The sequence below is a fragment of the Ctenopharyngodon idella genome, chromosome 10, assembly GCF_019924925.1.
Source record: "Ctenopharyngodon idella isolate HZGC_01 chromosome 10, HZGC01, whole genome shotgun sequence".
NCBI lineage: Eukaryota > Metazoa > Chordata > Actinopteri > Cypriniformes > Xenocyprididae > Ctenopharyngodon > Ctenopharyngodon idella.
In genome coordinates this window covers 17,117,737-17,134,773 of record NC_067229.1, presented here as the reverse complement: position 1 = coordinate 17,134,773, position 17,037 = coordinate 17,117,737, and the positions used below count along the sequence as shown (strand labels likewise).

Sequence of the window (17,037 nt, the reverse complement as noted above, 5' to 3'; positions counted from 1 at the left end):
GGTTCTCCTCACGTGGCGGTCAAAAATTACCATTTTTTATTATTTATTACAAAACATATTTTACTCTAAAACTGAGAAAATCAAAGCCATAAAGTAACTCAAAAAAATGAGCTTTCAGTAAGATTTTGTTTGGGCACACAAACAGGAGTACAAGTGTAACTATTTTTTTCAGGACCATTCAACCGTTTTGATTGAATCATGTCCATGTGTGTTCACTTAGCAAGTGCCAAAACCTTTATCAACTTTCGTACCATTTCGATGAAGTAAAAAAATTCTAAAAAGCCAAAATGTAAAATGTTTTGGTCAAAAATGACTAAAGAGCATAGGACGGTTAAAAAGAGATGTGCAAATGTTAAACTTCCATGAAGACTCAACACTGGCCTTAATTAAAATTATCTCTAAATCAAATTCCCACCACAGTCAGCACAAAAAACAATCTGTATCCTGTTTAATACTCTGCTTTGTCTCCCGGTAGGTCTCTAAGAATTTCAGCGAGGTATTTCAGAAGCTGGTACCCGGTGGTAAAGCCACTCTGGTGATGAAGAAGGGAGACACTGAGGGTGGACAGTCTCAGGACGAGGGCGAGGGAGCAGACAGCGAGAGAGGATCTTCCTCTCAGAGCAGTGTGCCGAGTGTAGACCAGTTCACTGGTGTGGGAATCAGGGTAAGGGCAGGATGGAGAATCGAATGTTTGTGTGCTTTATGTGTGTGCAGTTATTACATGCTCAAACTTGACAAATCGTGTTTGTGTGTGTGTGTACGTCAGGTGTCATTCACAGGTAAACAGGGAGAGATGAGAGAGATGCAGCAGCTCTCTGGAGGTCAGAAGTCTCTGGTTGCTCTGGCTCTCATTTTTGCCATCCAGAAATGCGACCCTGCTCCTTTCTACCTGTTTGATGAAATCGACCAGGCTCTGGATGCCCAGCACAGAAAAGCAGTGTCAGGTACCATAAGCCAATGCATTGTTGACATTAAAGGTGCACTGAAATTTCAGCCCTGAAAGTTCAAAAGAGGATAAAAAGCAGGAAATCTGGCCCAAAAATAAACCACTACATCAAAAGAAGTTATCTGGTTTAAAAAAAAAAAAAAAAATTATATATATATTTCCACGTTGTTTTTTTCTTTTCACTACAAACAAAATGGTTTTGGGAGGTTACAAGCTTCTGCTTGGAGTGAATTAGAAGTGGTTTTGCAATGTATCAATGCTTTGTATTGCTGTCTTTCAGACATGATTGTGGAGCTGGCTGGACATGCTCAGTTCATCACCACAACCTTCAGACCTGAGCTTCTGGAGTCAGCCGATAAGTTCTATGGCGTCAAATTCAGGAACAAGGTAACAGGCATCATTACCACCTTGATGTGTAAAGTAATTAGCAAATGCAAACGAGTCTTGTGCATAGAAAATGAGCTTTAAATGGAAGTCTTGTCAAATTGAAGCTGCATAAATGAGGTCCCCAGGCTTATTATCGGTGTGTGTGTGTTTGTTAGGTGAGTCACATCGATGTGATCTCAGCAGAGCAGGCGAAGGACTTTGTGGAGGACGACACCACTCATGGCTGAGAAACAATACACCGCCATCACTCATTTTCCTTGTTTCTCACCTCTATTTCAACTGGTGTGTTTCCTTTTTAAAATCCCAGTTGGAATGAATGAATGAAAAGCAAAAGTTTGCTTTTCTTAATGTGCTTGGATTTGGAACAGAATGACTAATTGTTGACTAATTGTTGTTTTACAATTTTATATTTTCTTTCCTCTTTGTTGATTCTCGTATTTCAAGGATAAAACACTGAAAACATTTTTTGATTATTTGATAATGTGCCGCACTTCACACTTGCTTCAGCCCGAGTTATTTAAAGATGAGGAAGTTCAGTCACTCAATTTCAGAGTTAAGCATCAGTAAGGGAACAAATGTAGTATGCTGAGACTGAATACACAGGTAGGTGTATGTTAAAGAGCTGCAGTTTGCAGTCTGCCATTTGGCCCCAGTTCTCTCTTCCTCTGCTAATAAACCAGCATGAGTTGTTCCATCATACTTGTCTTTTTAAGTGATGTATGAAAATGGCTCGTTTTGTAGTTTTTCCGAATGAGCCTAAACGTTTTTTTTTATCATTGTTTTGTTGATGTTTCATTTATTCTTTAGTTCATTGTGATTATAGTCATGTGTTTTCTGTTACCCAAAAAGAATAAAATTACCCTGGTCTTTATCAAAGCTGATTTCACTGGTTTCTTGCCGCTAGAGGGCACTGTCACACATTTTACAGTTTTGACGTTATTATTACATCATTACATGGTTGTGCTGTTTTGCAAAGAAAAATCAGTGATTTGAAGGCTGCTTTTGGCATTAGCAAGTACGTACTTTTTATATATAACTTATTTTAAACATAAATTATTTGCATATATAAAATATATATATATATATATATATGTATATGTGTAAAATTAAATCTGTTTTTGTAGGCTTTTGGGGCTTTTGAGAAGTTGTCCCTTAAGAAACAATTCTCAAGGTAAAATTTAAACACTGAGTCTACAATTTAAATAATTATTTGTAATATAATAAATATTTCTATTTTGTAACACCTCTCATTGTTTTCATCCCAGTGTCTTTCAAACCTGAGCTTATGCAGATCAGAGTTGCATGTGGAGATCAGGCTTTGGAAATGATCATGCTTGTCAGTAATAGGTTTGTAGTCATTCTGTTTAAGGTGAGTCATGTTCACTGAAATGTTCTGGGGATATTGGATCCTCTTTCCATCTGCCAACAACACAAACACAATTTTCAGATCTACTCAGCTGATCACTAAACTGATCCAAGAGTCCTTCGGGTCTGTCAGCCTCTCTTCTCTTAACTGCTCGTGCTTCTCTCTGCCAGAATCGCTCTCTTGCGACCTAGATCAACCCCTTAACATAATCAACAGATGAAACCATCCCATAATCACGGGGAGGCCTCGATAAACCTTGCATAAATCTGTCCCTGCTTTACAGTCGTTCAACGCACAAGTTAATTTGTTGTCTGACAGGTGCCGTGTCAAACCTATAACCACTTGGTCCCTCCATGTGCCCTTGACTCTGTCTGTGAATAGTGTTAGGGTCCCATTAAACTTGTCAGTTTTGTGAGCAGTGGCCTGCTGGGAGAACAGATGCTGCTGTCTCAATGGCTCTTTACACAAGTCACTTCACTGTCACAGGATGAACTTTCAGCTGCCTATACAATTGACATCTTTTTTTGGGCACATATATATATATATATATATATAATGTGCCCAAAAAGTGTGGTTGCAGTGGGTTTTTTTTTTTTTTATCTAAATTAAAAGTAACTTTTCTTAGTGGACAAACATTTACATTCACATGGACTTTTAAGTCACAAACCACTATATGTGACCAGTGATTCAAAAATGCTCTACTCTATTATCATTTCATGTAGTTGTTTTTTGTATGTAAGAGCTGAACACAAAATTAAAGCATTATATAATTATAGAATCTTTTATTTGTATAGCACTTTTCACAATACATGTTTCAAAGCAGCTTTACAGAAAATGCCTGTCAACCTCATAATGTAGAGTAATCTCTTATCAGAGGTGACTGTGTCCAAGTTATGTAATTTCAGAAATGTACATATACAAATCACGCAGTTAGCTAACAGTGTATTAATTTAAGGCAGAAGCAATGAGCACATTGAAGTAATGAATACATGTAACAAATGATAACAAATGATTAGGATATATAGCAGAATTTGGAATGGTGCATGTTGATCAGGAGTTTGCGTTATCTTAAGTCCTCGCAGGGGTCAGCATAATTTCTTCACAGGTGTCTGAAGTCTGAAGTCTTCATAAGAGGTTGGATCCCACCTGGAGCTGATGTACTCTCTAGTTACTTACGGGTTGGGCATCCCAAAATAAAACAGAAAAGCGAATGGAAAATGATTAGCGTAGCTGCTGTTCATAACATTAACCAAAGATAATCCTGTGCATTTGATCTGATATAACTGGAGTGCAAGGTTATGAGATGCATTATGTGAATGCTTGGCAAAAGAGATGCGTCTTTAATTAAAATTTTAAACTGGGAGATTGAGTCTGAGCCTCAATCATTATCAGGAAGGCTATCCCAGAGTTTAGGAGCCAAATGTGAAAACGCTCTCCCTCCTTTAGTAGACTTAGATATCCAGGTAAAACCCGAAGCCTAGAGTTTAGAGATCCTAAAGAGCGTGATGGGTTGTAGGGTGATAGAAGATCGGTTAAATACACAGGAGCTGAACTATTTAGGGCCTCAGTAGCAATACTTTATAATTGATACAGAACTTAATAGGTAACCAGTGTACAGATGATAAAACTGGTGTTATATGATCATATTTTCTTAATAATATACTTCAAAAAGTAAAGTACAGAATAAGTTGTATTATTTTTGTAACTCTTCTTAACTTACTCTCCGGTAATTGCAACAAGAACGTTTTTTGCAACGTCATATTTACTTTGACATTTTATTTGCATGTTTGTTTCAGTTGTTGTTTACTGGATTGAATGTAAAAATGATGGTCACAAACACTTCTCAAACTGCAGATCTTTTAAATTTGACCCAGCAACTATGAGCTCTACATATAACCACTCGCTGAGGCGTCATTGTGTCATTGCCGATCCATTTTTACCCTTGTAAACCATCACCATGCCGTAACCGTGTGTGAAAAGGAATTTACAGCTTGCCGCTTTGAGTGGGAGCTGCATTCGTTCCTTTTTTAAAGCAGTTTTATTAGGTTATACAGGAGATCTGTGGGAGCAACAGCAACAAACTGGAATTAAGCTTTCATTATATTATATGCGTACTTTAACCATTATTGCTTTCCTGTTGAGTGATGGTTGAGTGTTTAAATCCAGTGTGGCATAAACATTGGGTTGTGTAGGGGCAAGTTATCGAGAATGGCAATCACAGCTGTGGCCAAACCTTTTTCAGAACAGCGATCTAGTGTAACAGGGCAACGTTATGACTTAACACCGGTCTAATGAGCAGGTGCTAATTAGAACAAGGAGGATTGTCACACGGGTGCTGCTTTCTGTCCTTTTTAGAAAATATTCTCGTAAAAGACTTTTTACACTACTAACGATGTCCAACAGTTGGATATACATAGATGACAGGAGAATTCAGTCTTTTTTTTTTTTTTTTTTGTCTGAAAGTCATTATTTCCACCACCATGTCATTTCCAACACATCTCAAATTATGTACGGTGTTTAATATCATTCTGAGATGGAAATGATTTAAACATTTATAGAATAGAATAGCTGACTTATTTGTCTTGCTAATGCTAATATCACATCTAAAATTTTATTAATTTTATATACAATTAAATAATATTTTGACTTTTATTGTGGAAAAAAACTGTTCAGTGTTGTGAAAATGAAGGCATAACTGACAGTTGTAATGTTTTTAAAATTAAGAATCATTTTTGCAAATTAAATTTGGAAATGTTTAGGTTTATTTTACTGTGTTTAGGTTATAATAAAGTTGACCAAATCTGTTTATTTTGGATTTTCATAGTTTAAGATTGAAAGTAATTTGAAAAGCGACAAAAATAAATGATAGCATAATAAAAGGTTTCTAAGAAGCTTTTAAATGAACTATTCCATGCACAGCTACACCTGTTGTTTGCGGTTACGACTGTTTCTGAGGGCTTTTTGTGTGCAGTTGTCCTGCTGATGTGGAACATTTTGTCCAGTGCTTAGAGTTTTAGTGTCAGTCATTCTCTAAACAGTATCTGCTTTCCTACAAGTCAAGAATACTCTGGGATTGTGACTGTGAATGTCACACGTCTGCAGGGGGTTAATAAGGGTGTCAGCAAAAAATCTAATAGATATTTTGTGCATTTACTGTTCATTTAAATCGCTAAGAGTGACAAATTAAAATTATACCTGTGTGCATGCGTGCGTGTTTTTATATATATATATATATGCAAAAAGATTGTGTATTTAATTAGTTAAATATTCAGTTATCTTTAGTCAGATGCATTTACATTGTTACTATGCCTCAGATGCAATCAGCTGAATCTGTGTCTGTAAAGGTGTGAACAAATAGCCCATACAACCAAATGGACCACAAAATTAGAATATCTAAAGGCTGTATTGCAGGATCTCCAGTGGGAGGTTCTAACAGCTTACAAATTGCTTATAAACAGCTTACTTCAATTGTTTGTAGCAGGTATAAAGTTCTGTTCCACAGACAGAACTTTGTGTTAAGATTCTTTGAAGGCTGACATGCTAACATCGCTGTGGAAGAACTGTGCTACACTGCTACCTTCAATAAATTCTTCTCCCCACACAAACTCTGGTCAAGCTTACTTATTTTATGTATTAGAGAAATCTAATACATTGGCGAGCCACCCAAACAACCGCTCGGCCAACTACAGCAATATCTAATGTGTGTGCATAGGGCCTAAAACTAACCTTTTTCCACACCTTCCAATGACCGATGACTTAAGAAAATTATAAATATTTTTTACCAGCCATGAAACATAGATTAATCCTTATTAAAGTTACAAACGTTATTCAGTTTAGAGCAGCAAGTGATGGTCCCACATTATATTAGGTGGCCTTAAAGGGTTAGTTCACCTAAAAATGAAATTTCTGTCATTAATTTCTCACCCTCATGTCGTTCCACACCCGTAAGACCTTCGTTCATCTTTGGAACACAAATTAAGATATTTTTGATAAAATCCGAGGGTGTTTGATCCACACATAGGCAGCAGCGTCATTGCACCTTTTGACGTCCAGTGGTTCAACTTTAATGCTATGAAGCGACGAGAATACTTTTTGTGCGCCAAAACAAAAATAATGAATTTATTCAACAATTTGAACTGTTGTCATGCGTAGTGAGCTCAGTGCAGGCTTCCTTGTTTACATCCGAATGCCGGCTCATTATTGGCTGGATCATGTGTCAGCATCACATGCATGCGTCGTGCTGCTCACGTGTTCAGCTTCGGCCAATACGGAGTTGCAATACTAAGATACAGATACCTTCAGATTTCATTAAAAATATCTTAATTTGTCTTCTGAAGATAAACGAAGGTCTTACGGGTGTGGAACGACATGAGAGTGAATAATTAATGACAGAAATGTCATTTTTGGGTGAACTAACTCTTTAACTACTATGTACTTATTGTGTACATACATGTTTTTACATTATACTTATATTTGACCCATGAGATTCTTTCTCAACTGAGTACGTTCACTTAAGACATAACTGATTGTTTACGAGGATGTTTGCCAAGACGGGCATTTTGACAATTTTGTTTGAATATGTCTGTTCAATTGCAAGACATGAAAGAGAACTCAATTCAGTATTGTGCGCTTCAGATGTTTGTGCACATACAACTTTCCAAACAGAGCACGAGTAACGAATTGAGTTCCCTTTCACGTCATCTTGTGCTTGAATATTTATATTTATGTCTGTCTGTCTGTCTGTCTGTCTGTCTAATACTTCTAATGTTTTTCTATCTATGTATATCTTTATTTCTTTTTATCTAGTAAGATGACAGATTGGTTCACTAATGCCTTCACTACTGAGTATTAGTTATTGCAGTTGAGGTCAAATGGGACCTAAACATAAATTCTTCAGTCAGCATCCAGATCTCCAATAAATACAATACATTTTTGTGTCTGGGACAGAAACACTTACAGCAGTCAGCAGTAATGTTCCCGAGCTTTACAGTGAGAGAATCAAAAGCTTTGCACATAGATGTGCAACAGGGGCCATGTTGTCCCCCACAAAATTTTAATGGTCGGAAATGTTAATAATCTGCGCATGGGGCTCTGGCCTTTGATCTGTTGACGAAACTGATCCAGCACTTATGAGTGACTGGCTAATGGCATTCCTCACACTTGCTCTATCATTGGCTAGAGGGAGAATGAAAGCGTACAGCAGCTCTCGGGGACTCCCAAATGGTCAAGTGCCTTTAACGTCCCTGCTTCCTGTCGTATTCCTCCAGCCCTCATCCCAGCTTTACCACCAGCCCCTTTGAGCACCCTTTTCTATCCATACTTTTTTTAGACTTTTAAAGGGTCTGGCAGAAGCTCAGTGAGAGGGCGCGAGTGGGCTAACTTTCATTACCGCTGCTTATCCTAGATTCACTGGAGGCCGATTCAGAACAACACGGCTGCACGGAAAGATAGGATCCCATTCGGGATTCACTGCAGAAAAACCTGCAACTTTTCGGAAGCGCCTCGTTGGATTTTTTTTTTTTTTTTTTTTTTTTTCTGTGGGTAGAAAGTTGTTTCTACCATGAAGCAAACTTGGGACAAGGGTGTTTTTGAGAACGGCCAGTTAAAAGATCCAGGGAATGTTGGGAAAGCTTCCGTTGAACACCTCCAGAGGTAAGGAATGTGCTGGTGTTGGAAAAGTAGTTTGTGATATGTGATATATGAAAAATCAATTTGTTTGCGAGTGTTCCGTCCCTGTTTTGGGGGATAAATCAGGCTTGAGTAGCAAGTACAGTAAGAAATCTATTAAATGCTTGAAGTCGCATGGTTTGCACGGTTACTCAAGACACTGGGATGATAGATGGATTTGATGACTGTAACTTGGAGTTCTTTGCCAAAGTGTAAATCCACTGCGATTCTGAGCTGTATTATTGTAGCCACAGATCTCCAACATAAACAGTTATCATTCCTCCTGCTTATTCCATCATTCTTTCTGTTCCATCACAATGTAAACATACAATTCACCTGTTTAAAGCAATATAAATGTAATATAATCAATTGATTTATCATCTTACTTTTAAACTTACTAATTTTTATTATTACTAATTTTACTAAAGCTGAAAATATATTTACTTGGTTCATATTTACAAGCTCAATTTGAAATTTAAAAAAAGTGTGAGTGTGTGTATATATGTGTGTATATATATATATATATATATATATATATATATATATATATATATATATATATATATATATATATATATATGTGTGTGTGTGTGTGTGTGTGTGTGTGTATTAACTAACATGAACTAACCATAAGCAATACATTCAATCCTCCACGTTAGTTAATGAAAATACAGTTGTTCATTGTTTGTTCATGTTAGTTCACAGTGCATTAACTGTTAACAAGATTTTAATAATGTATTAGTAAATGTTGAAATTAACAATGATAAATGCTGTATAAGTGCAGTACATTATTAGTTCATTAACTAATGTTAACTAATGAACCTTATTATAAAGTTACCACACTCCTTAATGATAATTATAGCATAAATAATAGTATTTATTATAAAACTGACCATTTGGGTCTGATAGAAGTGTTGAGAATAGCTACAAATGTAATTAATTTTGCAGTTAGTTAACTAAAAAATACCTTTTCATACTCTGAATTTTAAGTCATATTTTTTTAAAATATTCATACACACAAACTTTTTTTTTTATTATGAGTTTGCATGTTTTGCTTGATAAATGATTGATAAGTGACTTGACTATTTAAATATGTATAATGTAGCATATGACGGCAGATAACTTTTGCTCTTTAATCTCTTATTGTTTTTGATGTTGAATCAATTATAAAGAAATTGGATAAAATTATGAACTTGGGTCTCCACAGACAGCACATGGGAGTCATGTATGTGGCCCCATTGAATGTTTTCAGCAGATGTTACTGGTGACAAACTGCTATTTGTTTGTTGTTGATAAATGGCACACAGCTTGATCAGTGCTGATGTGCACATAAGTGATGGCCACATTCCTGCAACATGCCTCTCTATGAAATCACTTAGCACTAGTCAAAATATAATACTAATCTTGCAAAAAAAAAAAAAACACTTGTATTTTATACTGTGCATTTGTTCATTTATATTTTTGATAAGCAGTCTTTCAAAGTCTAGATGGTTGCATTGGTAAATTGTGTAAAGAAAAACATATTTTGCAAATGTCTCGCACATTCACTAGTGTTCATCATTTGAGGTAGTTACATAACATTTGAAGTACTATGTAACTTGCTGTAGTACAGGCAAACAGTGATCTTCAGTCTTGAGTGAAAACCCCCTGTAGTGTCACCAGTGGCTGACGTACAGAATCAGGCGACACTTCCGTGTGTGTTACTGACCGAAATGTGGATGCCAATTTTGTTGCAGTGTTACAAAGACGTCCTTTTATGGACGTGCTGTCCACTGATTCTATTTTAAAACATTCTCAGTTTTTGCACAACACTTCATATGAGTATGTCCGCGAAATTGTGCAGACATAATTTTTAGCAAGGGTGTCATTCAAAGAAATTATGAACAAATGCAAAAATGAGAGAACCAATTAAATATTAATAACTGATTATGTTGCAGTCAATATGTTTTTCCTGAGCTTTTTGTTTTTCTATAAATATGAATTGTTTTGCGTAGTAAAATAAAACCTGTAGCTGTAGTTTGCCTTTTATTGCCAAAAAAAAAAAATGTCAGATAAATACTTTAACCAAGCTCAAACATGTACGGTCATTAAATATCCCATATATATATATATATATATATATATATATATATATAATGAGAAATTCTACGAAATTTGTTTTTCATTTATTTTTCCTGTGTTTATTGCAACATAATAGGGTAGAGTAAATGCTACATATTTGCAGTGGTTTGTTTTGAAGAAAAAATTATGCAGAAATTGCTAGATTTCATTTATTAAAGTAAATTTACATATACATTTAAAAAATATTTGATAAGGAAATGAACTGTTTTTGTGAAGTTTAGTTAACGTCTGTATCTGTGAACACTTTTAACTGAAAATAATCATTGTCCTTGTCATTGTACTAGTTACTATTATAAATATGTGGCATTGCTTGAGAAATCTGTCATACTAAGTCAGCTTAATTGTTTAACAGTCCCTTGCAGGTTGGCTCCTGCATTAAACAGCGCAGTGCATTAAATCCTCAGCTGCCTCACAGCCAGTGAAAGGTCGTGGGCTCTGACCGTGCGGTGAAAGATGGGGCATTTTTGATGGATTGTTTTTAAATAGCACAGTGGGCCGCAGCATTAGGATTGGTATTGTCAGGATGTATCAGGCTGTTGTGTTGGCCTTTTTTCCTCTTGTCCGCCATGGTGTATCGCTCCCTCTCTTTTTCCATATATCCCTCCTCAGCTGCTCTCTCTATATCACTCTGCCAGCCGACCCAGAGGGGGTAGTTTCAACGTACCCCCGGGAACGTGAGGGCTGATGGGAGTCCCAGACGCCATTCTGGGCTACAGCACTTCTGTTTTTTTTCTGGAAAGTTTGTTGTAACCTGCCGTGTGAATATGACCCTGGAAAGGTACATTGTGCTATTGTTAATTTTTATTGTAACATTTAAATTTTTTCCACAGCTGTCTTGGTCTTGGTGTTGTTTGACAAATGAATGGTTGGATCTAGATGTTTCAAGCACCGTATAGAGCAGTAAAAGGTTTTATAATTGTTTCTTAGTAAAGGCTTGAGTGCCGTGTTGACCTTGGTTCTTCATAGCATGCGTGTTTGCTAGTATTACCAGGGATGCTTAAATCACAGCTGGGAAATATTTTGTGAATGCCTTTGTCCCTTCAGCTCTTAAGACTGCCAGCTATTCGGTTGCCTTTTGTCATTAGCTTCATGTCGTTGCGGTCATGAATCAGTATGGTAACACAATGCTCTCTGGAAACACTCGTTTTGTGTCGTTTGATTTGTAGATATGGCAACAGAAATGTCTTTGTTGTGGGTCCTGGAACAACATTTATGTCAGAGTCCTAACTAACTATAAACTACCTATAAAATTTGAGGGAAAAAAAAATAAAATGCTGTACTGACCCCTTCCTGTGTTTAATTCAATAGGTGATGTGGAATATCCAACTGGCCTATCCAATCGAATGCTTGCTTAGCGAATGGTAGTTTTGTTTTTTTATACACCATCATACAAATGTCGAGCAACACTTTATGAACGTTGGGAATGACTTCCAACCATAAATTCACTCTCGACGTCCATAAAGTCTTGCCCGACATATGTATGATTGGGTATAAAGTAAGGGTTCTCCGGTCAGGATTTTTGGAGTCAATCATAGGAAGCAGTATCTGCCGATACCGATGTATTTGAAGCCTTCTTTTTATCTTGTTGATTTATAGGGATGCTCCAATCAAGATTTTTAGACATTAATTCAGGGCCTGAATTTCATTTTGGAAAATGGGGGGAATTCCTCCCTTAGGTGACTCTTGTTGGGGGATTATTATTTTTTAATTTGAAGGGGGAGTCTTAATTTTTTTTTTTTTTATAAATAGACATTTTTCAAAAAAAAAAAAAAAGTGTATATATATATATTACCTCACTTAACCCTTTAAAACCGGATGTGTCGTCGGCGACACATCCAACCAAGCGGTAGTCATGTTACCGTTTGCGCCATCATAATAATTCAAATAGCTACAGATAGTAGACAACATGGGCTTTTCGGCAATATAAGGGTTATTACGGTAATTTCGTGCCTTCCGTCAGCAAATGGTAGCCGCTTTCGGGGAGAGCGGGTGGAAGGAGGATTTGAACGTAGAGATATGGAGCGCGGCAGTTTAGGGAGTTTTGGATCGCATAAATAATAGAAGAAACAAACAAAAACATGGCGAAGGAGTACACAGTCAATTGGGACGATTTTTTATAAGACTTGGGAGGAGGCTAAGTGAGACTCGCATTTCGCATTTGGTGTGTGCATCTGTATAACGTGTCCGTGCGGTAAATGTATGCGTGCTGATGCGTGCATATGTAGTATATGTATGCGTGTATGAAAAAAAATTCTCCTGAATGAAAACTGTGCAACCAAATGTCACAAAATGACTTGTATATATGTAATATAGTTGAATTTTCAAGTTTGAAGTGTTAGATTCTTTCGATCATCATTTTTCTCTTTTTTTTCTAAATAAAAATCAGATTTTTTTTTTTTTTTCCGTCTATTTAAATTCTGTTTACAAACTCACCATATACATTAATGGTCAATAACTGTAATTTATTGAAAGCCAGTTGTTTTCTGAAAAAAATGACACCTTGCACTTGAAGATAGCACATTGTTAGAGAATTTTATAATAAAAAAAACATAATATGTGAAAACGGGCTATTTTAGCTTTAGGTTCTAAAGGGTTAAATGTTTGATCATGCAGTGCATTTTTGTTTTTACAATGGGGCAATTTTGTAAATAGTTGAGACAGCACAAGCCTGATTTCAAACACTGAATTGAATTCACAAAAAAAGTAAACAGTAATAAAATAAGAACAAATAAACAATTTACAAGAATACAAGTACAAATATATCAAATAGAATAAAGATACAATTGAAATTAAAAATACTTTAAGTATTTTATTTTTTTAGATAGGTCTAACAGTAGTGTTGAGGTTAGAAATTGATTAAGGAATGAAATGTAAAATAATACTGAATGCTCTTCCCTGAATAAATTAAATACAGATTAATCCTTACAATTAAAGTTACAAAAGTTATCCATTCAAGAGCAGTGAGTGTAATTAATGTTAACCAAACAACATAAGACAAAGAGAAAGTCAGAGACAGGAGCAAGATTATTAGGCTGCTGTCACTTTTAAGATCAAATACGTGGATCCAATATACTGTTTCACATGCATTTTCTTTCTCATCTGTTTACGTTCACTTAAGACAAAACCGACTGTGTCTACATGCATACTCAAGAAGGTAATTCTGTACATACATTTTTGTGTATTTGACCTTTTGGCGCAGTTTGGTAAGAGCTGTTTGTAAGGTGACTTTGTGCAAGCTTTGAGTGTGCGCGTGTGTGTGTTGAGCGGTTTAAACACTGGCAAGACTTAAAAAGAAATGCAAGTTAGTCACTTTAGTGATGATGCAGATGTGATGTGATGTGAAGCCATTTGCGCATTTTGAGGTAAAGAGAGTGAGCGTGCGGTGATTCACTCACGCTGTTCGTGTAATTACGTCTCACAGAACATTTCCAAATTACTTTGTAAGTTATTTAATAAAGAAATATGAATTGTATCTAACCTTCAGCATTATAATTATTTTACCCGCGCCAGTCAGAGATTGAGACGGTGTCGGTGCATGTCATGCCATAGCTTTCATGGTAGGCGCGCATCTTTATGCGTCGTCACCATGAGATTGTTTTATGAGATCGGCAAATTATCGATCGATAGCGATCGGTAGCCGATCAATCGGAGCCACCTGCAGTATTACTACTGATTAGTAATAAAGTTGTCAAGGAACCAAACTGCAAAAGAAAAACACTGCAATGCTAGCATCTTCATTAAATTTAAGAACTTTGACTAACTGATGCATTTTATTAGTTTTAAACTATGTACATGCCACCACATTCATGAGATGTTGGCCAACCTGAAAACCAGCAAAACTTCTTTATGCTTTCATTCATTGAGTCATCCTCTGATATTGCTGTGAATTTTTTTCCCCTCCCGTTTTACTTGCTGCAGCCAAATGGTTCTGATGCCATTTGGCTAAATTGTGAGGTTCAGACAGTGTGTCTGAATGTGCCTTGTTTCCTCCTGTGGCTTGGATCACATGACGGTTTATTCAGGAAGGTGTGATCTCTAAAATATCAACACTCGCCCTTTCAGCAACCATAGCACGGGTGCTGTCGGCTGCTTTGATCGATGGACGGTTGTAAAAACTGAACGGCCATTAATTATCAAAACCAGTTTGGTTGGTGAGGTTGATTAAATTTGTGAAATCAGTGTTTGGAATAACATGGTACTAAAGTTCCTTAACTTTCATGCACAAACATGACATGTACAGTGTAAAAAGATTTGTCGACAAGGCGCCATGTTAGCTTGGTGAAAAAGTGCTAGGCTTGGCCCTGAGCGGGTGTCAACCACTATCAGCCTATTTGTGGTGACACTTATTTGTTTCCATCTATGTAGAATTGTGGGTTTCCTGCTGTGGCACTCAGGCCTCCGAGCATGTGTTCATTGCTTTGTTGACATGTAGAAGCAAATGGGCTAATCTTTAAGTTAAATGTATGACAGTTTTATGGCACCAGCAACTTCTGCTATTTCACTGAAAGGGAATTTCTGAACTTTGAAGTGTTTTGGAAGCAAAAGACATTTTAGAATTTCTGAGGTTGAAAGTACATAAAAAAATGTACATTTGTGATAAATTGCCATTGAATTAATAAGAATTATTCTTCTAAATAAGGATGAAAATAGTCTGATAGGCAAAAAAAAAAGCTTGAAAAACAGCCCCACACAAAGCTGTAGCCAGAATATCATAGGTAGTTGGGCCAGTAATGAACACCATTTAAAACAACCCAGTGCCGCATAGCAACCACTCAAAATGCACTAGCAAATCAAACGCTGCGTCTGAAATCGCGCACTGAATAGGTACTACATTAGAATTTAAATTTACTTTGCAACCGTTAAAAAGTATGCTGTATAAATTATGAATATGGGTAGTATGAATGAAATTTGGACGTACTACATCTGCCATGTTGTCACTGTAACGTCACCTACCAGCGTCAGTTGCGCCGCTTCACTGCCATTCACAAGTCCTCTCCTGTGGCCTCATGGGATGGTAAAGTGTCCATTGAATGTGCACGTCAGAATCTCAGCAGTAGTGGTAGGTCATCCGGGGACTTTTCACCTAATACTATGTATTCGGACATACTACTCTTTTGGCGTACTGTTTTTCACATACTATACAGTAAGCAAATATTTGATTTCGGACGCAGCGAAAGTGATGGACTAATAACCAATTCAGTACATTATTTACTTTTCGACAAACTGAAAAGCCAGGTGCATGACCTTGAGGTTTGATGACTTCAAAGTGTATCAGAGCAATTTTTTCAGCTTATATATCCATTTATAGCTTAATCAAAAACAATTGTGCCATCTCATCTAAGTGGTAAAACTGCACAAGTTCATATTTGATGTAATTAGAAATAGGAAGTCAGCCCTATGACCACCTACTTCACACCAATCCCGATGCGGTTTCCCTTTTCAGAAAGTGCTCAATATGACATCACTGACAGCTCTATATGTGTTTGATTGAATTATATGTAATGAGCACTGCTGTAGCTGCACTGTAACGGCCGTCTTGCTGTGTGCTGAACATATGCTGAGAACACGTCGGCCAAGTGTAAAGGTCCCTGGGTAAACATAGTCTAAAATTAAAGAAGGTGTTTATCCGAGTTTAATTGGACGTCTGTCCCTAAGCAGAATCAAGGCACGAGGCAGATCTGCTTATAAACTAGATTTAGCCTTTATTTGATTGTTAAAATACAAGGTCCTCCAAGGGCAGAATTAAAAATCATTGTCATGCCACTGTAGGTACATTTAGTTTTCAGTGTCAAATTCATTTTGACATTGTGTGTTGCGTGTCAGTCTGATGACTTAATGTCAGTAATGTTGCTCTCAATGACTGTATCAGTTTTTTTCCCAACCTTTTTTCCCTTAACATCTCAATAAGGCTTAAGTGCCCCCTTAAAGGGATAGTTCGCCCAGAAATGAAAATTCTGTCGTCATTAACTTGAGGGTGAGTAAATGATGACACAATTTTCATTTTTGAGTGAACTATCCCTTAAATTAATTCCAAATCATAGTTGTTCCTTTAAACTCTGTTATATTATCCTTCTTAAAAAAAGTAAATTCATTCATAAGTCATGCCAAACCTGTATGCTGCTTTTTTACCATGGAATATACATTTCATTTATTTTTGTATAATTTTACAGTGCTCAGCTCTGCTTAACAGATTATATCAAGTTTACCAATCCATTCTGCAGAATTCCACAGATTTTCTCCCAAATTTAGCGTTGGAAGTGCAACTAAAGTCACTTAAAAAAAAAAAAAAAAACAACAACAACAATCAATACTGAAAAACTGAGCCACCAAGCAATGCAAATTTTTAAAACTACAATTTTCTACACAGTTCTATATAGTTTTCTTTTTGTATAATGGAACTCTAAAACCCATGTGATTTAATCACAAATTATTATTTAACCCACTGATTAAATATAAGTATAAAAATTAATATTTTTAAGATGTATTTTTCTGTATTCATGTGACTGTCTACAGGCCATGTACTGTATCAGAGTATTCTACATCAGATAGA

The 17,037-nt window shown here is 36.4% G+C and overlaps 2 protein-coding genes across 2 annotated transcripts in view; both read left to right on the top strand.

Moving 5' to 3' along the window:
* smc3 (structural maintenance of chromosomes 3) overlaps window positions 1-2,209 on the top strand; it is a 31,443-nt gene extending 29,234 nt beyond the window's left edge. Inside the window, exons 26-29 of the mRNA XM_051907828.1 lie at window positions 476-664; window positions 767-944; window positions 1,227-1,333; window positions 1,489-2,209. Coding sequence (XP_051763788.1) covers window positions 476-664; window positions 767-944; window positions 1,227-1,333; window positions 1,489-1,560 — 546 coding nt within the window. The 3' untranslated portion in view covers window positions 1,561-2,209. The remainder of the gene's footprint in view (window positions 1-475; window positions 665-766; window positions 945-1,226; window positions 1,334-1,488) is intronic.
* A 5,308-nt stretch (window positions 2,210-7,517) lies between these two features.
* The window catches only part of rbm20 (RNA binding motif protein 20), a 72,549-nt gene continuing 63,029 nt past the window's right edge, over window positions 7,518-17,037 (top strand). The window contains exon 1 of the mRNA XM_051907830.1: window positions 7,518-8,351. Within this exon, the coding sequence (XP_051763790.1) occupies window positions 8,260-8,351 (92 nt within the window). The 5' untranslated portion in view covers window positions 7,518-8,259. The remainder of the gene's footprint in view (window positions 8,352-17,037) is intronic.